At 41.3% G+C, this 26,603-nt stretch overlaps 1 protein-coding gene across 1 annotated transcript in view; it reads left to right on the forward strand.

The window, feature by feature from the left end:
- Nucleotides 1-26,603, forward strand: part of LOC126365815 (cilia- and flagella-associated protein 157-like) — a 157,142-nt gene that overhangs the window by 105,068 nt on the left and 25,471 nt on the right. The window contains exon 9 of the mRNA XM_050008406.1: nucleotides 25,856-25,974. Coding sequence (XP_049864363.1) covers nucleotides 25,856-25,974 — 119 coding nt within the window. The remainder of the gene's footprint in view (nucleotides 1-25,855; nucleotides 25,975-26,603) is intronic.

Consider the following 26,603-nt stretch of genomic DNA (forward strand, 5'->3'; position numbering starts at 1 on the left):
AACGCTGGTAGAACTGAGGCGCCAGGTGGAAATTGCATGGCAAGCCGTTCCACAGGACTGCATCCAGCATCTCTACAATCGTCTCCATGGGAGAATAGCAGCCTACATTGCTGCGAAAGGTGGATATACACTGTACTAGTGCCGACATTATGCATGCTCTGTTGCCTGTGTCTATGTGCCTGTGGTTCTGTCAGTGTGATCATGTGATGTATCTGACCCCAGGAATGTGTCAATAAAGTTTCCCCTTCCTGGGACAATGAATTCACGGTGTTCTTATTTCAATTTCCTGGAGTGTATATCGTGGGATGCAGTCATTGTGATACTGCAGAAACAGAGCGATTTATCTGATGTTCCAAAGGGCACGATTATTGGATTTCAGGCCAAGGGTTGAAGCATTTTCTAAACAGCTAAGTTTGTAAACTGTTGGCATCTACTAGTAATATACTGGAACATGTCACACAACTCGCAATGTATGTACGTAGTTCAAAGAGCACCAGGATGAATTTGCTGTACTTCCATAGCCACCAACTTTTCAGATTTAAACCCAATTGAGACTCTGTGGGTTCAGCTTGATGATCAGACTGTTCATGCCACGGATCCTCAACCGTGAAACCCACAGCTCGCCGTGGCATTGGAGTCAGCATGGGTCCACATCCATTTTGGTACCTTCCAGAACCTCACTGACTCTTCATGAATGTCTTGCAGCAGTCCGTACTGCAAAAGGTGGTTATTCATTCATTTGACAGGTGGTCACATTAATGTGACTGGACAGTGTATTAACTGTCAGAACTACTAAATTCAAACTGATCACCAAAATGGCACTTATTGTCAATAAATATGAAGGGATTGAAAAGTAATGCCTGCAGTGATGTGTATCTTATTTAGCAACTGTTCACTGTGCTCAGTAATGGAACTGTGATGGTTAAAGAAGAAATTCCATGAGAATTGTGATATAAAATGAAGATCAGTAATGTTCAACCCAAATGTTTCAGAATGGGCTCTTGCTTTTATGTGTAAGACACTCACAACAGCACAAGAAAAATTCTGTTGTGTTTCCTGGATTCTGTGGTATGATTTGATGAATTTCTCTGCTTTTGTAACATCCTTTACCAGAAAGGCTTGGTACATGTTTCTACAGCTTCCTTAATCGAGTGTGAGGTTTTTTCTAAGACATTTAAGTACAACAGCCTAAAATTTTTCAAAATATGGTCCTTCAGCATCAACACAGCACTGCCAGCATGTCTTCCACTGTTTGTAGCCCTTCTGGAAGACCTCGAGCATCATGCTGTCAAGGGCTTTCGTCGAAGCCTGCTGGATGATGTCGATGGAGTTGAATCGCTTCCCTTTTAGGCCTGTCTTCATTTGGGGAAGAGGAAAAAGTCACTTGGCGCCAAGTCAGGGTCATAGAGTGGCTGTGGCAGTGTTACCACATTGAACTTGACCAAAACTTCAGCAGCAGTGTGCGACGTGTGAGCGGGCATGTTGTCATAGTGGAGACCCAATGGCCCTTGATCACCGGGCAGACACAGCAAACTTGATCCCTCAAGCAGAAGAGCACTCCAGTGTAAAAGTCACCTGTGACAGTCTGACCACGAGCAAAAAACTCCTTCTGAATCGTTCCTGTATGATAAAAAAAACAATCAGCATGCACTTCACACATGACTTGCTCATGCGAACTTTCTTGGGCTTTGGCGAGGAAGCAGTGTGTCATTCTGAGCTTCGACACTTTGACTCAGGATCATACTTGTAGACCCAGATCTCATCACCTGTAACTACTTCCTCCAGAAGGTTTGGATCAACATTCAACTATTGGAGCATTTCCTGGCAAACAGTCATGCGCCGTTTCTTCTGATCCACCGACAAAACTTTTGGCACCGGTTTGGCACATACTTTTCACATCATCAAATTCTCTATCACAATCCTCCATGCCATACTCTGATTGATTCCCAATTCATCAGCAATTAATCTAGTACTAAGACGATGGTCATTGTTTAAAAATTCCCGCACTCTCACCACATTTTGATCCATTCAGCTTGATGGCCTCCCAGAGCGGTTGTCGTCTTCAATATTCCCGCGGCCATCTTTGAAACGTTTGTGCCAGATGAAAACCATTGCACAGGACATGGACCAAGAGTCTCCGTGGCGGTTTTGTTCAGTCACACACAAAACTTAATTGCATTAACACTGCTCCGAGTGCTGCTCCATTTTTGCCTGCCTCACTTTTCGACTGAGGTCAATGACACACACTCATGCTGCAAACAATGCACACTCTCCAGGTTTCTGGGAGCAACTGCCACAGCATCAGTTTGTTCCCTGAGACCCCCCACTACTTCGCCCACCCGGCGGAACCGGTCTGCACGTGCTCTCCTACTCAGAAGAGAATCAGTTTTGAAACTTCTGAATCACACCTTCTACATGGTGATAATGTGACAGGATTACTACAGCCCTCCTCCTGCAGGGAGCTGTGACATAGTGCCGGCTGTGGAATGTGTAGGAGGCAAAATGCTGGCTATCCCCCACAGAAGGGATGTTGATGGTTGTGCTGTCAGGGTCCATCAGGTCCCTCCTGGCAGGCTGCAATGCATAGGCCAGAAGTGACCCTTGTGTGGGTACAGCTGGGATAACTTGAATGAGGGGAGTGGGTTTGGTTCTGCTGGTGGAGAAGCCATCTCCTCAACAGGCCTCCATAGTGGAGGTGACCTGCCAGTGTAGTAGTGCCCAGACGTGGCTGCTGGTATTGGCAGCACCAGTATTGAGGACTGTCACCAGGACTTCTTTTCAGGATCTGTCAGGGCTGGACATCACTTGACACAGGCTCTGGCAGTGGCTATTGGAGTGACATTTGTCATGCATGACATAGCAACAAAAATCAGTACCCTACTTTGGTGTCCTGGAAACAGGACTCTGTAAACTGTCACATCAGTAATTGTGGGGGAGAGGTGATGTAGGTGGGGCAGGGTTGGTCCATGATTGGAGCCATAGGAGGAGAGGTGCAGAGAAATGCTAGAGGGTGGAAATGAGAGTAAGATCTGTTCTAACATAGGGGGGGAGGGGGGGGGGGGGGGAAGCACTGTCAGTGCAACCTTAGGCGCAATTGATTTTGGTGATGGGTGACCCATTGGTCACTCATCTACTGTGTCAAAACTGTTCTCCCTTTCTGCTGCTGCATGACTGCTGATATTCAGCGGCATTGGAGTTGGTATTGAATGCGGAGCTGGGAGGAGTAAGTGCTACAGGAACCTTGGCTGCTATACATGGAGGAGTTCTACCAGACTCTTCCCTCCCATTGGCATTGCCCTTTAGAACCTAATAAATCTGATGAGTGCTACCTCTGCTACATACTTTCGAATTTGCATCTTAAAGACTCGTTGTAGTCACTCAGCTCCCCTGTTCAGTTGATAAAGAAATGGTGGCTCCCTGATACGCTGAAATCCATTTGCATCACAGTAATCCCTGAAAGGATTTGAAGAGAATTTTGGGCCATTGTTTCTAACTAATGTTCTTGGTTGTCCTTCAGTGGCAAAAATTTTGGGAAGCCTCTTCACAGCACTCTCACTCAATGTAGTATGTAGATTCACAGTGTATGGAAAGCAAGAGTAGGTGTCTATTAGAATGAGTCAGTGTGTGCCCAAGAAGACCCCTTATAGTGTAGGTGCACTCACACCCGAGGTTTCATGAGTGTAGCCCAAGTTAGTTGTATCTGTTGAGGAACAGTGCCCATCATTGAAGTCTGTTTTGTATGGGATGGGAACTGATGGGCTGAACAGCAATGTCAGTGGCTTTTGATCAGTTATCAAATGAATTTTTGTTCTGTAAAGGAAGACATGAAACTTTAAGAAGTAGGTGATAGCTAATACCTCTTTCTCTGTTTGTGGGTTGTTCTTCTGTGCTGTATAAGCATTTTAGAAGCATAAGCAATAGGTAGTTCAGTACTGTGAGCAAATTGGTGGACTAATACTGCGCCCAAGCTGTAGTTTGAAGCATCGGCCACTATTATGAGGTTTGTGCCGGGATGAAATGTAGCAAGGCATGGAGCTTAGTGCAAGCATGCTTTTAATCTTTAGAATGCCATTCACATTCTTTTGTCCATCTGAACAACATGCCCCCCCCCCCCCCCCCCCCCTTTTGGGGGGGACTGGTGTGGTGGGTAAGCTATTTTAGAAACATTGTAAATAAATTCATTATAGTACGTCACTTTACCTAAAAATGATAGCAGTTCACTTATTGATGAGGCAGGGAAACAATTGCTTCAACATCAGTGGTTTGATACCAGTTTGCAAAATTTTATGTCTGAGGCATTCCGTGGATGGCTGAAAAAAGTTACACTTCTCCATATTAAATTTCAAACCTTTGTCTTATAATTTTGGAATAATGTAAGGAGATTTTCCAAGTGTTTTTGGTGGTATTTACTGTTATCCAAACATCATCAACCAAAGGCTTCATTGACTCTGTGATGGTCTTGGCTGCACATTTCTAGAACTGTGTTACTGTGTGGGAATTTGTAGGAATTCCTTTCGATAAGTCAGGGGTACACTGCTTAAAGGAAGCAGCTACTTGGGTAGCAGAGTATTTGCGAAGTGCACATGAGGGTTTTTTAGGCTAGGCAGTAGTATGAGTTGCTCGGATGAACACTCACCAGTCACTGTGCAGCAAGGGAAGTCAAACTGTGATCAGAATAAAGACATTTTGACTGTCATAATTTTATCAGCGGACTGTCGAAGTATTCATAAAAAAGTTCATAAATTTGCTGCCCTCCAGGGAAGTTCTTGTGCTCAAACTATTCTTGGGACCAAGAGTTGACTGAAACCCAAAGTGGAATGCTGTGAGGTATTTATCATTTATCAGAAAGACAGATTAGAGCCCATAGGAGTGGAAGTGTTCATTGCACTTGATAACAATATTGTCTCCATTAAGGTGGAAGTTGAGTGTGTCAGAGAAGTTATCTGGCCGCTTGCAACAGGTGTGGTTGAAATCAAGTGAATTGTTGGATTTTTTACCAGCCACCCAATTCTGATGTGACAGTTGTAGAGTCATTCAAAGAATGTCTAAGATCAATAGTGTATAAATACTTAGGTCATGCAATACTAATTGGAGGCGACTGTAACCTACCAAGTACAGACCGAGATCATTCTAATAGACTGGGATGTCTATGAATTCATTGTGGGGGTTACAAAAAGACAGTCATGTGAAATACTTTTGTTGCCATTTCCTCATATGATATACTACATACTGTGGATGAAGGGCAACAGGCAGATTCCATATTTCTAGATTGCCACAAAATGTTTGACATGGTGCCCCATTGCAGGCTGTTAACGAAGGTTCAAATACATGGGGTAAGTTCACAGATATGTGAATGGCTCAAAGGCTTCTTATAAAATAATAGAACCCAGCATGTTGTCCTTGACAGTGAGTGTTCATCAGAGACAAGGGTATCATTGGGAGTGCCCCACTGTTGTTCTCTATATACATAAACGATACTGCAGATGGAGGGGGGCAGCAATCTGCAGTTGTTTGCTGATGATGCCATGGTGTATGGTAAGATGTCAAAACAAAGTGACTGTAAGAAGATACAAGAAACTTAGACAAAATTTCCAGTTTGTGTGATGAGTGGTAGCTAGCCCTAAATGTGGAAAAATGTAAGTTAATCCGGGTGAGAAGGAAGATCAAATCTGTAATGTTCAGATACAGTATTACTAGTGTCCTGCTTGACATAGTTGAGTCATTTAAATATCTGGGTGTAATGTTGCAGAGTGATATGAGATGTAACAAACATGTGAGAACTGTGATAGGGAAGGCAAATGGTTGACTTTGGTTTATTTGGAGAATTTTAGGAAAGAGTGGTTCAACTGTAAAGGAGATCATATGTAGAATACCAGTATGATCTATTCTTGAGTACTGCTTGAGCGCTTGGGATTCCTGTGTAAGTGTTACAGAGATGCTTCATGAACTCAAGTGGGAATCCCTGAAGGGAAGGCAATGTTCTTTTGAGAAACACTATTGAGAAAATTTATAGAACTGGCATTTGAAGATGACTGCCGCCAGCATACACTGTGTGTAAGGACCATGAAGATAAGATATGAGAAATTAGGGCTCATGTGGGATATATAACAGTCATTTTTCCCTCACTCTGTTGGTGAGTGGAACAGGGAAGGGAATGACAAATAGTGGGACAAAGTGCCTCCACCATGCACCGTATGGTGGCTTGTGGAGTATATATGTAGATGGAGATGTCATCAAGGTAGTTGAGCAGCAAGACGTGTTTCATGTTAGCTTCTCCAAAGAATCACTGCAACAAAGCAGGAGCACTTGCTACTCCAAAAATTCATCTTTTGTATTAAACAACATGTGGTATATATATTCACAACTAACCCCTGTTAGGACTGTTCATCCAATGGAAGTTGTTGGTATTCATTGACCAAATCTATCTAAGAAAAATATTTTTCACCTGCTAATTGTGCTAGTAGTTTATCTGGCAGCACGGTTGTCACTGGATGTGCTCTGCAGAATTGAGGGTGCACCAAAGGCTTCAACATAATGAGCGATGTGAATTGTTTGGCTTGCTGAGATCGGGAAAATGTCTGTAAATTCATTGCACGTTGAATGCACGTCTTGAAAAGGCACTTGTTTTGCACATTAAATTTACCACATGGGTGATTGTGAACCTGAAAGCATTGAATGCATATAAACCAAAGAAATTTAGTGCTCCACTGCTATCCACTATGAGGAAGGTTATCTGCCACACAGCATTCTTGCAATGAATTTTCCACTGATGGGGATTGTCTGCTTATTGTAATTCACCAAGTGATGTCTTATTAGTGAAATTTGTGGGGAACCTAGCACCAGTTTGCATACTCAATAAAGATGCATTAGCACCAGTATCCATTTGTAATTTCACAGGATGTGCTGTGATTGAAATTTATATAAATAGTTTGATAGGCACTGCAGAGTGTATCATGTTAATGTCCATTGGTTGTTCCCTTTGTCATCCTGAACAACATGGAGAAGGTTTACATACTACTGATATATGGCCAGTCTTGTTATGTTTCTAGCAAACTGACTTTAAATGGGGACAAAGTTCAGTGAATGATTTTCGAAAAAATGCAGGGCATGAGGAAAGCAGGTGCAATGTGGTGTGTTTTCCATTACTGAATGGCTACTGTGCCAGGGCTTGTTTGTGATTCTTCCTTCCTGCTGCATGTGCATTGACTTGCCATGCTTAGTTGTGATAAACCTAGATTTCCTGCAAGTCCATGAGTTCTGCAGCCCAAGCTCTGTACAGTTGATTTGGGTGCTTTTTGCACTGGTAGAGCTCAACATAATATGCTGTAACATGAATATGTCTGCGATGTTCTTAGAATAATACACATTTTATCAAACAATAGTTTTGACAGTTAGTCAAGGGGGGTTGGCTTGCACAGAACATGGTACATTTGTGGCTTAATCCATGACAAAAATAAAGTCTTAATTGTATTGCTGTAAGTTACTTGAAATGCTGCTCAGTGCTGTCTCATGCACTTCTCACAGAATTCCCATTCCTCAGCTGCCTTATAATAGCATGGGAATAGAGATGGATGCATCACCTGTGGAGCCTGTTGCCTGTTTACAAGCCCTGACATCATCTTTTGCAGCACAGAGCTGTTTTCTTGTTGAATCTGTTGAAGGAAAACATTGGTGTCCATTTGGCAATGCAGAAGTATTTGCATCACAGTATCCATGGAACTGACTGTCTTCCATGATCATGGCATGAAAGACACTGTTTGTAGAACTGGAATAAACACTGTTCATCGTACTTGCTTATAGAAGATTAGTTCTTTGTCCATGGCATTGTTCATAGGTCACAAGTTCATGGTACGCACACTGAGATTGACCTAATCAAATGCAAGTTCATGGTACATTCACTGAGGAGGTCAACCTAATTGTCATCAACTGTGCAATGATTGCTACACAATAATAAGGCAGTAAAAAACAGTTAACACTTTCTTATTGACGAATCACAAGAGTTACAAATGATATACACAGAGTCCAAGTAGTAGTGAACCAATAGCAAAGTCCAATGGCAGGTCCAAGGAATCTTTCTGGCTCGAGTATTATGACGAATCATATCAGAGCTGTGAATGAAGAGTGATCTATGGAGGCAGCAAACACTTGTGTGTCCTTGGAGGTGCCAGTCATGCTAGGGTCTGAAACAGCACATGAAACCAGTGTCATAAACTCACAGCGGTGGCAATGGTGCTGCACCAAGCAGTATGTTGCTCAGCCAGCCAGGAGTGAGCATCTGTAGCTAGTATGGAACACTGGCATGTTGGTATTGAAGAGCCATATGAGGAGCAACTGTTGGCCTCTTAAGGATATGGAGGTTTAATACCTCCTGTGGCCTGTATGTGGCTGTAATGCAGGATCATTGCCACATCGCCAGACAGTTTCTTCATTTTGGTGTGGATTTTGTTCCAGCTGTCGAGTTTTGTTCCTGAAGATGAGAGGTGGCTGAAACCTGAATCAGAAATCTCTTAAATATTTAGTGTGTCTTGAAATGTTTAGATGGTATAGGAATGGGAGTGTTCACTGTAGTCAGCAAAAATATTGTCTTTCTTGAGGTCAAAATTACATTTGACTGAAGTTATCTGGACATGTGTAACAGGTCTAGGTGAACTCAAGTTAATTATCAGAAGTTTTTACCAGCCACCCAATTCTACCGTAACAGTATTAGAATCAAAGGAGGTCTACACTCAGGAGCACAGAAATACGTCCAATCCAGGTGATGCATTATTAGGTGGAGGTGACTTTAACATGTTGAAGATAGATGGGGACACCCATGGATTCTTTGTAGATGGTGCAGAGACATGGTATTGTGAAGTACTTTTAAACATGTTTTCTGAAAACTGTGTTCAGCAACTAGATCAACAGCCTACACGCAATGGAAATATTTTAGAGCTTGTAGCTCCAGACAAGCCTGACCTTATTGACAGTGTCAGTATAGAGACAGGGATTAGTGATCATGATGTCATCATAGTGTTGAGGGCTAGAAAAGTTAATAATTCCATCAAGGAGACTAGGAGAGCATGTTTACTACAAAGAGCAGATAAGCTATTGTTAGCATCTCACTTAGAAAATAAATGGACATCATTTAGCTCCAGGTTAATGGACATAGAGGAATTATGGCCAAAGTTTAAACAGATTGAAACTTACACCCTGGAGGGGGGAAAACAGTGTTCAAGCATACAGCAACTATCACTGTCATATCTTCTTGTGTAGAATCTGAGAAAATTCTTGTCCCTTGTACTGCATAAAATTGCTAAGTGGCTCAATGGCTTTTATCCCATCACTCCTTGGACCTTTCATTGGACTTTGCTCTTGGTGCACTACTACTTGGATTCTGTGTATATCACCTGTAACTCTACTGTTTCATCAATAAGGAAAGTGCTAACTGTTTTGTGCTGTCTTGTTGTTCTGTAGCAATCACTACACACCGTCAGGTGGCTTGCAGAGTATGGATGTAGATGTACAGGTCTAGATGACAATTAGGTTTCACTACACAGTTGATGACAGTTAGGTTGAGCTCAATGTGTGTACCATGAACTTGCATCTGATTAAGTCAGACTCAGTCTGTGGTAATAGAAGACAGCAAAAAGAAGGCCGAAGGTTTAATCGTTAATGGAGGAGGATCATACAAACATAATATCATTTGACTATTGTACAGACTCCTGCATGGACGGAATCCCAATTTGGTTTCTTAGCTTGCATTTTTTGTGAATCTCTCATCCAGAGCAAAGTCCCAGGGAACAATAATAAAGTGCACATGACTGCTACATGTAAAAGGGATAAAAGAACAGATCTACAAAATTACAGACCAATATCCTTAATACTGTTTTTCTGCAGAATACTTGAACATGTTCTCAGTTTGAATTTAAAAAATGTCCTTCAGAGAGAAAAGTTTCTGTCCATGAGTCGGTATGGGTTTAGAAAGCATCGCTCATGTGAAACTCAGCACGCCCTTTTCTCACCTCTGTGAACCATGGATGATGAGCAACAGCAGCTACATAGTTCTGGATTTTTGAAAAATATTTGACATGGTGCCCCACTGCAGACTATCAATGAAGGTATGAGCATGTAGAATAGGTTCCCAGATATGAGAGTAGCTGAAAGCCTTCTTAAGTGACAGAACCCAGAATGTTGTCCTCAATGATGAATGTTCATCAGAGGCAATGGTATTGTCAGGAGTGCCCCAGAATAGTGTTATAAGACTGCTATTATTTTCAGCATACATAAATGATCTGGTAGACAGGGTAAGCAGCAATCTACACAATCTGCAGCTGTTTGCTGATGATGCTGCATTGTATCAGAAGGTGTCATTGTTCAGCAACTGTAGGTGGATAGGAGATGATTTAGACAAAATTTATAGTTGATGTGATGAATGGCAGGTAGCTGTAAATGTAGGAAAAAAACTGCTTAAAACAGATGAGTAGGAAAAACAACCTCATAATGTTCAAATATAGCAATAGTAGTGTACAAAGTCCATTCAAAAAATTCTGGAACTTTGTCCACAAAATTTTTCTGTGCTTACATTTTACTTCTTGTGCATGATCTCATTCAAAATACTCTTCTTCACAATTGATACACCACTGCCATTGCTATTTCCACTTCTAGAAACAGCCTTGCTGGATTGTGCCAAGCGCCATCGGTGAATTTTCTTTTATCTCTCTGTCGTTGCAAATCTTCATCCCTTCAATGAAGTTTTCAACTTTGGAAATAAAAGAAAGGCCACAGGAGCCAGGTCTTGAGAGTACACAGGATTAGGCACACAGTGATTTCATTTTTTGTGCAATTGTCATGTACCAACAGGGATGAATGTGTGGCTGTATTATTGTGATTCAAGATCCATGAATTGTCTCGCCCCATTTCAGGCCATTTTCTGACAGGCATTGCAACATGTCCCGATAGTACCATTGATTAACAGTTTGTCCCTGTGGCTTGATGAAGTAATCCATTCAAGCCAAAGAAAACTGTCAGTGTAGTTTTGACATTTGATCTGACCTGATGAGCTTCTTTGGGTCTTGGAAAACCTTTCCCGATTTGTCAAGACTGAACCTTGGTCTCAATATGATATTCATAAACCTAAGTCTCATCACCAGTTATAATTCCCTTAAGGAACATCTTGTTCTCATTTACACAATCCAAAAGCTCTTTACAGATTATAAGGTGAAGGTTTCTCTGGTTTTGACTCATGAGCCATGGGATGAACTTGGCAGCAGCATAATGCATTCCAAGATGCTGTCCCAGGATTTAATGACATGATCCAACTGAAATGTTAGATTCTTCTGAAATCTCTTGAACAGTCAGTCTTCAATTGTCATGCACAATATTGTTGATGATCCCGACATGAGTGTCATCAGTAGATGACCAAGGGAGTCCTGAATGAGGGTCATCTTTAACTCCTGTATGGCCATTTTTAAACCATGTGAACCATTTGTTACACTGAATATGGCTTAAGCAATCATCCCTGTAGGCTACCTGCATCATTTGATCTGTCTCTGTAAAGGTGTCCTTGAGTTTCATGCAAAATTCAATGCAGATGCTTTGCTCCTTTAACTCTCAAAATTTGCAAAGTGTGCAACACAGCATTCTGTTCAATACAGCACTGAACACACAGAACAATAACTAACAAACATACAACAATGAAACTTCTGGCAGTTACAAATTAACCACAGGTATATGCAGGGAGGCCAATTGGGTCACATCGATTAAATATTTAGACGTAAGATAGCAAAGCAATATGAAATAGAATGAACATGTAAAGATGGTGGTAGTGAAGGCAAATGGTTGACTTCACTTTACTGGCAGAATTGTAGGAAATTGTAGTACTTCTGCAAATGAGACCTTGTATAGAACTTCTGCATAACCCATTTTTGAGTACTGCTTGAGTGCCTGGGGTCCCCACCAGGTGTGATTAAAGGAAGACATTGAAGCAGTTCATTGGCAGGCTGCTAGATTTGTTACCAATAGGTTCAGTCAACATATGAGTTTTACAGAGATGCTTTGTGAATGCAAATGGGAATTCCTGGAGGGAAGGCAACATTCTTTTTGAGAAACATTGTTGGGAAAGTTTAGAGAACCAACATTTGAAGCTGACTGTGAAACAGTTATATTGCTGACAACATAAATTTTTCATAAGGACCATGAAGATAAGATACAAGAAATTAGGGCTCATACAGAGGCATACAGACTGTTATTTTTCCCTTGCTCTATTTGCAGGTGGAACAGGAAAGGAAATGACTAGTAGTGGTACAAGGTGCCATGCGCCGCCACACGCCATATGGTGGCTTGTGGAGTATGTATGTAGATGTAAGTGTAGATTTTCTCAAACCATTGTTGGGTTGTGCCATCAGTTTAAAAGTACATGTCTGCCACACATACCATGTCATCCCATTGTTGCATGTGGTTTCTCAGTAGAATGCTTTCACCAATTTCAAAGGGTCCTGACCAGCATCCCTGGAAAACACTGTTGGATGCCTGGCATACAGCTGACTTACTGCTATTCAGGACTTCATCTGTCTCCTGACTGGATTATCTTAGAAATGACATACTGCCTGTTTCCTTTTCCTGTCCGTGTAGGCAATGACTTTTACATTGCCTGGTTGGAGCCACTGTGATGTAGATGTTTTGAAGTTCCCGGTTCCTCCATAAAACAATGTCATGTCCAAACCACAATGAAGTCCATATCCTGAGGCAGGGTCATCAGTGAAATACAATACTTAGCACTGAAAGTACATTTATTATTGACACCAATGTATAGCCAGAAAAGACTGACCTTGTGGACAGACAATGAAGCTGTTTTTACTAACATTGAATATTCTAAAATATATAAACATTACAAACATAAGATTGATTGATTCATTGATTGATTGGTTTATTAATCCATGAAACAATTTCAAGAATCTTCCAGAAATGATAATTATGTAATAACAAATGGTTGCTGGTGGTCAGGTGTGAACTGGTGACCAGCACCACACTAGATAGTGACGCTAACTACTATGTAACACTGCAGGATGTGACAATATATGGTTCACAAGTTCATCAAAGTTTGCTGGCATTGTTCATACCAGAAAAAATTCACAAGATGAGTACAGATGAGCTGTACACAATATGGTCATCTTTATGTGGTACACTGCATTGTAATGGCATTATAGAAAACAATGAAAACATTAACATAGAACAGATATCCTATTCAGAATTTGTGGCTGAGGTGGACCCTCTTTGAAGTGTAATGTGCTGGAAATCCATCAAACAAGAAGATGTGCACCGAGCGAGACGCCACAGTGATTAGCACACTTGATTTGCATTTGGGAGGATGACGGTTCAAACCTATGTCTGGCCATCTTGATTTAGATTTTCTGTGCTTTCCCTAAATTGCCTCAGGCAAATGCCAGGATAGGTTCTTTGAAAGGGCATGGCGAACTTTGTTCCCCATCATTCCCTAAGCCTGTAGGGCCGATGACATTGCTGTTTGGTCCCCTCCCCTGAATCAGTCAACGTCCATTTAAAGAAAGGGTAGCAGGAATGATACATAAAACTGACATCCAGTATCTTTTACATCCATTTGTTGTAGAGTCTTGCACTTAGAACATGTTTTGAACTCAAATGTAATAGGATGTTGTGAACAGAATCATTTCCTCTATGCCAGTCAGAATGGATTCCAAAAACATTTGGCACGTAAAACCCAGATTGTACTTTTGTCTCACACCATCCACAAAGTCATGGGTACAGACAGATGTAATAATTTTTGAGTTTTGAAAAGCTTTTGACTCAGCATCACACAAATATTTATTCTGAAAGTATAGTCAAATTGGGTACCAATTGAAATCAATGATTGGAGTGAGGATTGCATGGTAGGGAGGTCACAGCATGTTATCATCAATGGGGAGTTATCAACAGATTTAGAAGTAACTTCAAAAATATCTGGAAGTGTGTTGGTATCCTTTATGTTCATGTTGTATGTTCATAACCTGGCAGACAGTAACCTCAGAATTATTGCAGATGGTGAAGTTATCTACCTCCATCTACAGTCATACTCTGCAAATCACTGTGAAGTGCATGTTGGGCATATTACCCATTGTACCAGCTTTAGGTCTTCCCCATTCCATTTATGTATGAAGCATGGGAAGAATGATTGCTTAAACACCTCTGTGTGACCTGTAATCAGTCCAATCTTGTCTTCAAGATCCCTACAGGAATGATATGTGGCGAGATATAGTATATTTCTAGGTTCATCCCTGAAAGTTGTTTCTAGAAACTTACTAAGTGAACCTTATGGGATGGTTTATATCTATCTTTGTGTATTTGCCAGTTCAGTTTCTCCAGCATCTCCATGATGCTCTCCCATGGGTCAAACAAACCTGTGACCATTCCCGCTACTCTTCTTTATGTATGTTCAATATCCCCTGCGATTTCTATTCAGTACAGGTCCCACACATTTCAGCAGGCTTCTATAATGCATCACATAGGTGTTTTGCAAACAGTCTCTTTTGTAGACTGATTACATTTCCCTAATATTCTATGAGTGAACTATAGTCTGTTGCATGTTTTACTTACAATGGAAGCTACATGATTGTTGCATTTCATATTACTACAAATTTTTACACCCAAGTATTTGTTTGAGTTGATCAATTTCAGCTGTGGCTCATGCTGAACTCCATTTTCAAAGGTTCCTTTGCAAAGAGAAACTCAGAAGAATCACCCCAATTCAGTTTTTGTACCACTGAAAGGATGAATGAAATAAGCGTTAGTGTCAGTAGTATTGAGAAACAGCTGAAATTGAACAAAACTCCAGGGCCTAACATAATTCCTATCAGATTATATACTGAATTTGTGGCTTTATCCCCTCTTCTGACTATATTGTAGATCCAACAAACCATGCCCAGTAACTGGAAGAAGGATATTAGATGTGATCCACAAAATTACCATCCAATATCCTTGACATTGATTGTTGTAGGATCTTAGAACATATTCTAAGCTCAGACATAATGAGATATCTCAAACAAAATGACCTCCTCTGTGTTAACCAGCATAGATTGTGAAAATTCTGATCATATGAAACCCAAATCAAACTTTTCTCACGTGACATACTGAAAGCTTTGGAACAAGACAGTCAGGTAGATGCAGTATTTCTTGATTTCCAAACAGCATGTGACTCAGTGCCACATCAATGCTTATAACCAAATGTATGATCATATAGGGTATCAAGTGAAATTGAAAATTTTCTGGTAGGGAGAATGCAGCATGTTATGTTGGATGGAGAGTCATTGTCAACTGTAGAAGTAACTTTGGGTGTGTTCCAGGAAAGCATGTTGGGACCCTTGCTGTTCCTAGTTGCATATTAATAATCTTATGGACAATATTAATAGTAACCTTACATCATGAAAAAATTTCAAAATAGTGCAAAGAAAAAGACTGGCAACTTGCTTTAAATGTTTAGAAATGTAAAATTGTGAACTTCACAAAGTGAAAAACTGTAGTATCATATTTTGGCAGCTGTGCCGTAAAAATGCATGAAATGACCACAGTCACTCCTGGCTGGCCTAAGATAGCTACGTGAGATGTCCATTGGTGCACATACCTACTGACAGGCAAAAGTCTGGCAATGTGTGGTGCACACGGCCATGGGCCAGCAATGACAGTTTGAACTGAGCCACCATACAGTGCAGGTGCATTTTTCAAGCATCAGTACTGCAATGGGCAGACCACATGGGTCAGCAGCAATACACACACGTTTCCACTTCACTGGTGACCCCAGTGTGACTAATAGACTAAATTTGTGATTATGAACTTTCATTGGGGTGAGTGATGCAGAATGATGAGTGATCTAACACTTATATCCTCATGTGCGAAGAGTGATTTGTTTGTTAAAAAACCATCAGGAAATAGGTGTTAAAGCAAGATGATGACTTTGGAAGAACTGCAAAAGACAACAGACAGTGGACAAAAGATAATAGATGAGCTGCTAGTGTGCAGCCAGTGGCTGGATAGTGAGCTACAGGCATTCTCTGCATGCACGGTCTCTCCCCACCTGGAACCAACCCAGTGAAACTTCCATGAACAAATCTCAGCCACACTGAAACCTCCCACTGTTACTGGAGTGGCGCCAAGCACAGGACAGGTGTTGGATAATCTGCTGCCCTTTTGGTCCCATGTCCCAATTATGTGGTTCAGCCAAGTGGAGGTGGTTTTCCTGAGCAAGATTGCCTGCAACCTTGCCAAATTCAGACACATTGTGAGCCAGCTAGATCGAGACTGTGTGGCTGAAATGTTGGACAAAGACACCACCCCATCAGACCAGTCTTCATATAAGCAACTAAAAGAGGAGTTAATCTGGTGAATTTCATTGTCAGAGGAACAGCAGATGCATCAGTTGATGCGCCAAGAGGAGTATGGTGACAGGAGGCCATCTCAGTTCCTGCGACACCTGTAGAACCTCACACAGTCTGACATGGTCCCAGACTTTGAATAGTAGCAGAATAGGGGAGTGGGCATAAAATATAATATGTAATGGAAACTGATTAATGATTACTGCTTGAATAATTTAAAAAATTTGAAAAAATAATTGAAAGAAAGTGGAAGGTATAAATATTCTGAGTGAATTTTAACTGGCACTAATATCAACAGACATTCAATATTCAATACATTTAAGATCAACATACATATTTAAATTTACGTTTTTCTCATTATTGCCATTGTGCATATAGCTGTTTATTACGATGCTGTTACTAGATCGCTCCTCCTCTGCTCATGCAAATTCTTCTTCATCTCCCTATAACTTTCGTAACAGTTCTTTAATGTATGGTTAGAATACACATTTTTGAACAATACTAAAATGGCGGAACTTGTCATATGTCTGCCTGCTACCAGTTATAGAGACAAATAGGTGAAGATACAGAAATTAATCAACTGAAGAGCCTATCTCTACTTGTTTTGCTTGTATCCCAACATTATCACTGGTACAAAATAACTTGTTATTTTAAAAGAACGAGAGAAAAAAAATACTAATATGCCACATTACAACTTGCTGTTGCATGCTATCTGGATGCACTGCCTTCCATCCCAAGTGCAGCAGTTACTGCCATCCAAACAAAAATGAAGCTGGACATCATTGCAGACTTGGATGATCGGGTGTGTGATGCTTTGACAATGGTGCCCAATACTGCTGCCAAGGCAGTCGTGGCTGCACTGGCAAATTTTACTCTACAGTGACACATATCTCCCACAACTACTGGCATGGAAGCTGTCCTGCACCACCTAGTTCAGGATTTGCTGCACAGGTGGCAGCACTCAGCATGTAGGTTGATTGGTTGGTGCCGTAGTGGCAACAGATCCCACTACTGCTGATCTGGCTCGTGCAACAGGCAGTGTAGTGATAGCCATTCTGGTGGGATGCCAATGACATCAGAACAGTAGTTGAGCAACTTTTGCTTGTATCATTCACGCGTCGACAATGAAATGACAAAGTGTCTACATCCCTGATCACACCCAAATGCCAGCTGCAACCGGGCATAGGTGCACCTGGCTGAAGTGCAAAATCCAGACATTTCTTCGTAACAGAATGGGCTGGCAGTGTGAAGTACCTTGTTGACATGTATTCTGATCTGTTTGTCCCCCCCCCCCCCCTCCTCCTCCTCCAAATCTATGCTAAGAAACCACCAGAAGGCCAAGATGCTGTCTCTTACAGCAGCAAACAATTTAACAATAAAAAAGTATGGCACCCATCACTGAAATTTGGACCTTGGACTGCACCACTCATTCACATGGATGTTCATTGTGGCTGACATCAATGAACCGATCCTGGGTGCAGCTTTCAAGTTATTAGCCAACATCAAAAATACCCAGATAATTGATTCAAAAACATATTTGAAACTAGCAGGACAGCAAAGGCTGGCTAGGTTCTTCAGATTTAAACATGTTAAGTCCTCTGGACAATATGGAGACATACTGGACAAATCTTCGGAGCTTACTCACCCGCCTCGTGCACTGAAGACACCAAATGTTCGACGGTCCACCACATCATGACTACACCCATTCCAACTACCTTGTGCCATTCACATTGATTTGCGCCCAAGTGACTTGCTCTGGCAAGTGCAGCCCATGGTCCTCTGCCTTGCACTTAGTACCACAGAAAGATAATAATTCATGGCACCCATGCAAAGTCTTTTGTGCCTTAAATACACAAACAGTGCCAGACCGATATCCAGTGCCACAACTGCAGAATTTTAGCCCCGCCATGGTAGGCTCAGTTACATTTAGCAAAATTGACTGCATGGAGGAGCTCACGCAGATTCCTATGGTGCCAGAAGACATTCAAAAAACAGCAATTATTATGCCCTTCAGGCTTTTTGAAAGCTTGTACATGACCTTCAGTCTTTGGAATGCTGCCCAGACCTCGCAGCATTTCCTTGATGGTGTCTTACAAGGCTTACCATGGTGTTTCACATACCTTGACAACACTCTGGCCTATTTAATGTTGCCCAAACTCCACCACTGCCAACTAACGACCATCTTTTGGTGCCTGAGCAAGGCGAGCATCATCATTAACCCATTAAAAAGTGTATTCGGTGTCACGGAAATTGAATTTCTGGGGTATTTAATCACCCCTAGAGAATCCACATCACTAACGGACAATGCTGCACCTACAGATGCACAAAGACTTTCGATGCTATCTTGGCATGATAAATTTTTATCAATGCCATCTGCTCAATGCCGCCATAGTTCTGGAACCCCTGAGGGTAGCGTTATGTGGTTCTACCTCAGAGGGAAAGACTCCTGTTAACTGCACGGATTCAGTGGAGAAAAGCCTTATGAAGTCCAAATGAAACCTCACAGAAGCGATGCTGCTTATTCACACTGTGCACGACATCGAACTTGTAGCACTTATTTCGAGTACGAGTAGGTTTATTTTAAGTAACTGTGTATCTGCAATTTATGAACTGTGCTTTCTGTGTTGTTTGAACTCCTTGATATATGTTATATAATTAGAGTTTTGTAATGTATATATTAAAAACCAAAAAAAATATGTTGAAATTTTAAATTATTATAATATGAATATGTTTATGAAAGAAGTGTGTTTGTTAAAAGCTGGTTCATGCTTAGAGCACTTGTATTTGTAACATGTAAAAGCTGTAGGGAAATCCCTCTACAACTAAAGTGACATGGTGCAATGTAAAAGGTGGGTTTGATGGTCTAACTGAGTGGTTCCTTTGTGTGAACGGCTCACAGTGTGTGGCTAGTCTTAACACGGTACACCTCAATGGTGCTAATAGAGGCAATTTGAAGCTGCATTAGAAGGGATTAGCCTCAGATGTGCACCTGGCTATTATTTGGTATTCACGGAATAATCTAATGGCTCTAATATGTTGAAAATCTGATGCTACAAAGAGATTTTATACAACATTCGCACATCAAGAGCTGTGAGTACAGTCAATTGCCATTTTGCCTGCTACTAAACTTTGCCACTTCATACATTCAGTAACATAATGTATATTGGCATGGACAGTTAATTTGTGTGTTGTTTCAATGATAATCACATAAAACATCAACTTGTATTCAAAACCATAACTTCAATCCTGATAACGAACCTATGTGAGGTCCTCACCTAAGTGCTACTAAAACTGAGTATCCTGATTTAAATGGACAATTCTGGCATTCATGAGTTTAAAAGTGTTTTTTTTTGGGTAAATTAAAAGGAGTAGTAAAAGTTAAAGAAAGAGTAAAATCTGGGTGCTTTGTTTATGGAGTACTCCAAGTTAAATTGTTAAGGTAGGGAGTTGAAGTACAAATTTTAAAGATCAATCAATAGGGAAGTTAAAACCTTAATTATTTAATGGCTAAAAATCATAAAAGTGAAGTTGGGTAGGCTTTTGCTAAAATCTTCTTAGTTTATTGTAAAATATAGTTTCGTAGGATTACAGTGCAAGATTGTGTAAATACACTCCTGGAAATTGAAATAAGAACACCGTGAATTCATTGTCCCAGGAAGGGGAAACTTTATTGACACATTCCTGGGGTCAGATACATCACATGATCACACTGACAGAACCACAGGCACATAGACACAGGCAACAGAGCATGCACAATGTCGGCACTAGTACAGTGTATATCCACCTTTCGCAGCAATGCAGGCTGCTATTCTCCCATGGAGGCGATCGTAGAGATGCTGGATGTAGTCCTGTGGAACAGCTTGCCATGTCATTTCCACCTGGCACCTCAGTTGGACCAGCGTTCGTGCTGGACGTGCAGACTGCGTGAGACGACGCTTCATCCAGTCGCAAACATGCTCAATGGGGGCCAGATCTGGAGATCTTGCTGGCCAGGGTAGTTGACTTACACCTTCTAGAGCACGTTGGGTGGCACGGGATACATGCGGACATGCATTGTCCTGTTGGAACAGCAAGTTCCCTTGCCAGTCTAGGAATGGTAGAACGATGGGTTCGATGACGGTTTGGATGTACCGTGCACTATTCAGTGTCCCCTCGATGATCACCAGAGGTGTACGGCCAGTGTAGGAGATCGCTCCCCACACCATGATGCCAGGTGTTGGCCCTGAGTGCCTCGGTCGTATGCAGTCCTGATTGTGGCACTCACCTGCACGGCGCCAAACACGCATACGACCATCATTGGCACCAAGGCAGAAGCGACTCTCATCGCTGAAGACGACACATCTCCATTCGTCCCTCCATTCATGCCTGTCGCGACACCACTGGAGGCGGGCTGCACGATGTTGGGGCATGAGCGGAAGACGGCCTAACGGTGTGCGGGACCGTAGCCCAGCTTCATGGAGACGGTTGCGAATGGTCCTCACCGATACCCCAGGAGCAACAGTGTCCCTAATTTGCTGGGAAGTGGCGGTGCGGTCCCCTACGGCAATGCGTAGGATCCTATGGTCTTGGCGTGCATCCGTGCGTCGCTGCGGTCCGGTCCCAGGTCGACGGGCACGTGCACCTTCCGCCGACCACTGGCGACAACATCGATGTACTGTGGAGACCTCACACCCCACGTGTTGAGCAATTCGGCGGTACGTCCACCCGGCCTCCCGCATGCCCACTATATGCCCTCGCTCAAAGTCCGTCAACTGCACATACAGTTCACGTCCACGCTGTCGTGGCATGATACCAGTCTTAAAGACTACGATGGAGCTCCGTATGCCACAGCAAACTGGCTGACACTGACGGCGGCGGTGCACAAATGCTGCACAGCTAGCGCCATTCGACGGCCAACACCGCGGTTCCTGGTGTGTCCGCTGTGCCGTGCGTGTGATCATTGCTTGTACAGACCTCTCGCAGTGTCCAGAGCAAGTATGGTGGGTCTGACACACCGGTGTCAATGTGTTCTTTTTTCCATTTCCAGGAGTGTATTATTGTCAAGAATACCTGCTTCACAGGTGATTAAAGTACAAATACATATAAATCTGTAGATTGTAGATTGTATTTTATTGGTCCTGTTGTCTACATAGCAGCTTATGCATAAGACATTGGACAAGTCAAGTTATAAATATACAGGCTGAAAGTAATTTCAAGGCATACATATGTAAGCTTACAATAATACACTTTACACATAAGTAAGTATTTATACAACACATTTCATAAATCTAAATATTCTTCAATGGAGTAAAAGCAGTGATGCTGTAAACATGACTATAGAGATTTTCCAAATGTATTGACCTCAGTGATAGCTTTTATGTTTTCAGGAAGTTTGTTATAAAACTTAACTCCCATGTGAAAGTACCTTTTTGGCACAGTGCTGTGCTGATTTGAGTCATATGTAAGTTTCTGTTCTGTCTGGTAAAGTGCTCATGTATATCACAGTTTTTTTGTAGTCTCCAGTCCTTGCCTATTACATTTAATTTAAAGAACAAAAGGGTTTCCATAATGTATACACATGGTAATGGGGGAATACCAGACTTCTTAAACAGGGGTTTACAAGAGTCTCTAGGCATGCAAGCAAACAAGATTCTAATGGCCCTTTTTGTAGTTTAAAAGTGCTATTAGCTGTTTTAGAGTTTCCCCAAAAGGTGACCCCATATCTAAGACGAGAATGAAAGTACGCATGATATGCATTCAATACTGTTTTCTCACTACAGCATGATTTTAATGAACAAAGAAGATATGTTTTGCTCAGTTCAGCATTGAGATATTCAATATGCTTATTCCATCTGATGTTACTCAGCAGCCAAAGTCCTAAGAATTTGGTTTTAGTACTGTTACCAACTGGCTCATCATTGATAGAGACTGATGGGATAAACATGTCCTTGTTAGGAACATTGTGGAATTTTAGAGCAACGGTTTTCTTACTGTTTATTACAAGCTGATTACTCTGTGCCCAGTTACTAAGTTGTTTTGTGACCGTGTTTACTGTCTGCTGTAAATGTTCGTCGTCGCCTCCTTTTAGTAGAATCGTGGTGTCATCTGCAAATATGATTGTTTTGTGTGCATCAATATTTAAGCTTAGATCATTTATGTACAGAAGAAACAGAAGGGGTCCCAATACAGATCCTTGGGGTACACCACATTTTATTTGTTTATAGTCAGATAAGTGATTAGATACAGTTTTTAGTTCAATATTTGTGTGCTTGATGCACACTGCCTGCATACGATTTGTCAGGAAGGAACTGATCCACTTGTTGGACAGACCTCGAATACCATATCTTTCTAACTTTGATAGCAGAATTTTATGGTCCACCATGTCAAAAGCTTTTGACAAGTCAATAAAGACTCATATTGTTTCCTGTTTTTTGTCCATCAGGTTTAGAATGGAATTGATGCACTCATAGATAGCAGTTGTTGTCGACCTCTTATTTATGAATCCATGTTGTTCATTACATAGGATGCTGTTTTTATTAACAAATTTCATAAGTTTCTCATACATCACTTTTTTCAGTACTTTAGAGATGCAGGAGGAAATTGTGATGGGTCTGTAGTAATGAACCGATGTGCAGTAGTACTATCAGAAGTAAAGTTATGTACATTTTCAAAGATACTGTAGTTTTGGTATGCATCATGAGTGGCTCCTTTTGAATTTAACTAAGCCCAGTGTGGCGTTTTATTACCTTGCAAAGTAATTTAAGTTAATGATTAACTTTTAGAGATAATTTTACTTTTGCACTGATCAAAGAACCTTGGCTAGTGAAACTATACCAGTTTATGGGTCCCGATCATATTGTCCTCCTATTTAAAAAATGAGCTATTACTGTTACTAAGGAAAACTGCTATATGCAGAGGAGCTTAAACAGTGTATTTGTGTATTTGAGATGTTATTCATATGTATTTGTGTTATTCATGTCAGTCAAGATAGAAGCCCCTTATGTCCAAATTTAAGTAATGCTAATGATTTTGGCCATCATCAGTGTGAGCTCAGTGCTATTATGCTCCCCATAATTTGATGGTGTGTGTGCTATCAGTAAATGTATTGTGTCAGTTTGTATTCTGTTTGCTATTCAAAGGGAAATCTCAACAAAATTAACTTCAACAACTAATATTCAATTTTCTCAAATATATATTTCCAAATTAATGTGCCTTTAGACTGGTGACTGTTCTTTTTTTCATTCATTTATAATTTTACCACTTCTGTTAACTCCCAAGGTTAAGGCCCATTTTGTTTTATTGTCAACTTACAAAAATAGAAATTATCGTCCGATACCCTTTTCCGTTAGACACATGCACAGTTGAACTTTGAAATCCTCTCAGAGGGTAATGTTAGCATGCTTCATGGCACGTTAGTGTTGTAAACTGACTGTGGTTGTGGATGCTATCCCAATAACCATGGGTGCTGTGCTTCAACAACATGTCGCTGGCAACTGGCAGTGACTAGGCTTCTCCTTGCTAAAGCTCTCAGAGTCACAGCATGCCTGGAGTGCTTATGTTTGTGAGTTGCTTGCAGTGTTTGAAGCAGTAAAATACTTCAAAAATGGTTAAACCTGACTAACCTAAGGACATCACATTCATCCACACTCAAGGCAGGTTTTGAACCTGGGACCGTAGTGGTCCCGTGGTTCCAGACTGAAGCGCCTCGAACTGCTCGGCCACAGCGGCCAGCAGAAAAATACTTCAGCCCTCATGATTTTCACCAGTCACAAGCCTCTAACTCATGCATTTTGGAACAATAACACCAAGTATATGCTGCGCCAATTCTGACAGTTGGAGTATGTATCACAGTTCTCCACAGACATACATATATTTCTGGAATTGACACCATCATTGCCAAATGCTTGTCCCGTGCTTGTGCCATTACCTCTCTGCATGTGAACTTCAAGGACATCACCTAAGAACAGGAGAATGACAGACAACTGGACAGCCTCTGAACTGACACCTCTAGCGGCCTACAACATGAGTTAAGTCCCATTCCTAGATCTGCCCACAAAATTTGGTGTGACTGTCAACAGGCACACGCCACTCATTTCTCCCAGATAAATTCCAGTGCAATGCTTTTGACCATGTCCACAGACTGTCATATTCTGGCATCAACACCATTGGGTTGCCCTTGTTCATGTTTTTTACCTCGTCAGGACTATGGAAAGTGTGCCATCAATGGGCACACATATGCACTGCATGCCAGCATGATAAAGTCAGGAGGCACATACATACATCTGTCAGTGCCTTTACGAATGTGACATGTCATTTTGCATACGTCCGTGTTGAAATTGTGTGCCTTTTCCCTCTGTCCCAAGACAAGCATTATCTGCTGATGATGGCAGACTGCCTCACATGCAGGCTGGAGGCAACACCCACAGCAGACATCACTGCATAGACGGTCCCCACAGCCCTCATCAACACCTGGTGGCACCTTTCAGCTGTCCTAGTCATATCACAATAGATTGTGTCCACCAGTTTGACTTTATACTGTTCCGACAAGTTACCCACTGTGTGGCGTGCAGTTACACAGAACTACCAGCTACCATCCAGCACCTGACATCATGGTTGAGCAGCTCCATCAAACAGTGAAAGCCTCCCTAACTTGTCACAATGCTGCTTGAACAGAAGCACTCCCATTGCATTCCACAAGTGCCTATCTTATCTCTGATTTCTGTCCTGTTGTGCAAGGGTTCCTCCTTTACTATTTCCCTTGCCCTTTATGTCCTCACTGCATCTCTCCTTGTTACTCCTGACTTCATTTCACATGCCTGTAATCTGCTTACATCTGTTTTCTTCACCACTCATGTTTCAGATGCAAAGGTGAGTACTGGGTTGTAGTAAGTTCTTCTTTATTTTTTGTAGGGCATCATTATTCCAAACCAGGCTCCTAACACTTTGCACGAATGCTTCTGCTTTTCTGCCACATTCACTCATCTTTCTCGTTTCTTCCATTTCCCCCATTACCGTTCCCAGTACTTGACACTTTCCATCTTTTCCAATTGTTTACTTCCGTTCCTTATTCCACCAGTTGGTCTATCCTTCTTTCTAGTTGTAACTAGTGTGGTGTATTCATTTCATGATATAGGGAGATTTAAAAATAATTAAATTACTATTTTGCCAAAATGAAAACAAAGCAACTATTACTGTATGGAAGTGTGTTAATGGTGTTCTTCTGAGTGTTCAGTCAAGTTGTTGTTTTCGTTTTATCCACAATATTCTGAAGACTGTCTCAGATTTCTTCTGATACTACAAATTGTGCTATTGCATATACTTGCTGCCTGGACTCCAATCAGTCAGACTAAAGTGCATATGATAGCATAACTCACAGCACCTGAAGAAGACAACTGGATCAGTTGTCGAAACATTGTGCATAGCATGGAAATAACAGTTGGCTGAACACCCAGAAGCACATTATTAATTAATTACACCGAGAAAACCTAAGATAGACATGTGTTCTTCTCCCTCCACAGGTACAACAGGACTTCCCAGATGATTCATTTCATGTAAGCAAGAGAGAGGCTCTATTGAAATATCTTTTGGAGCTGATCAATATCAGCGAGGCAGATCATAGGAGAAGAGTGGAAAAAATGTAAGATAAAAACACATTCTGTATCATACCTTATATATTAGAAAAATAATCAGTGTTTGAAAATGTAATGTGATTGGATATACAAAAATGTACTCACCAGATGGCAGCAGAAGAACACACACATATAAAGATTAAGAAATTTTGGGAGCTTTTGGAGTTCCTTCTTCTGTTAGAAGAGTTGAAGGGGAAGCAAGAGGGATGAAGAAAAAAGACTGGTGAGGTTTTGGAAATGGGGAAAGTCTCCTCTGATCTAGGATTCTGAACAACTTTTTCAAACTCTCCCCATTTCCTAAACCTAGCCAGTCTTTTTCTTCATTCCCGTTTAACCCTTCCGCCTAGGAGAAGAAACCACTAGCTCCAAAAGCTTGGAGATTTCCTTAATTTTTATCTGTGTTTGTTCTCCTGCCACCACTTGGTGAGTAGAATTTTTATCTACCCACTTATATTATACTGTATGTATTGTAATGTTAGTTTTGTATAACAATAGTTTGACCATGTACTTCCACAAATAGATCGTCTGAACTTCACCACCAAAGGTGTAATAACAATTTTAAATCCAAAAAACATGCTTATTCAAAAAGAAAGAATAGATTTCAGTTGTTTATTACAGACAGACTGTGAAAGACAGA

The sequence above is a fragment of the Schistocerca gregaria genome, chromosome 4 (assembly GCF_023897955.1).
Source record: "Schistocerca gregaria isolate iqSchGreg1 chromosome 4, iqSchGreg1.2, whole genome shotgun sequence".
In the NCBI taxonomy this organism is placed as follows: domain Eukaryota; kingdom Metazoa; phylum Arthropoda; class Insecta; order Orthoptera; family Acrididae; genus Schistocerca; species Schistocerca gregaria.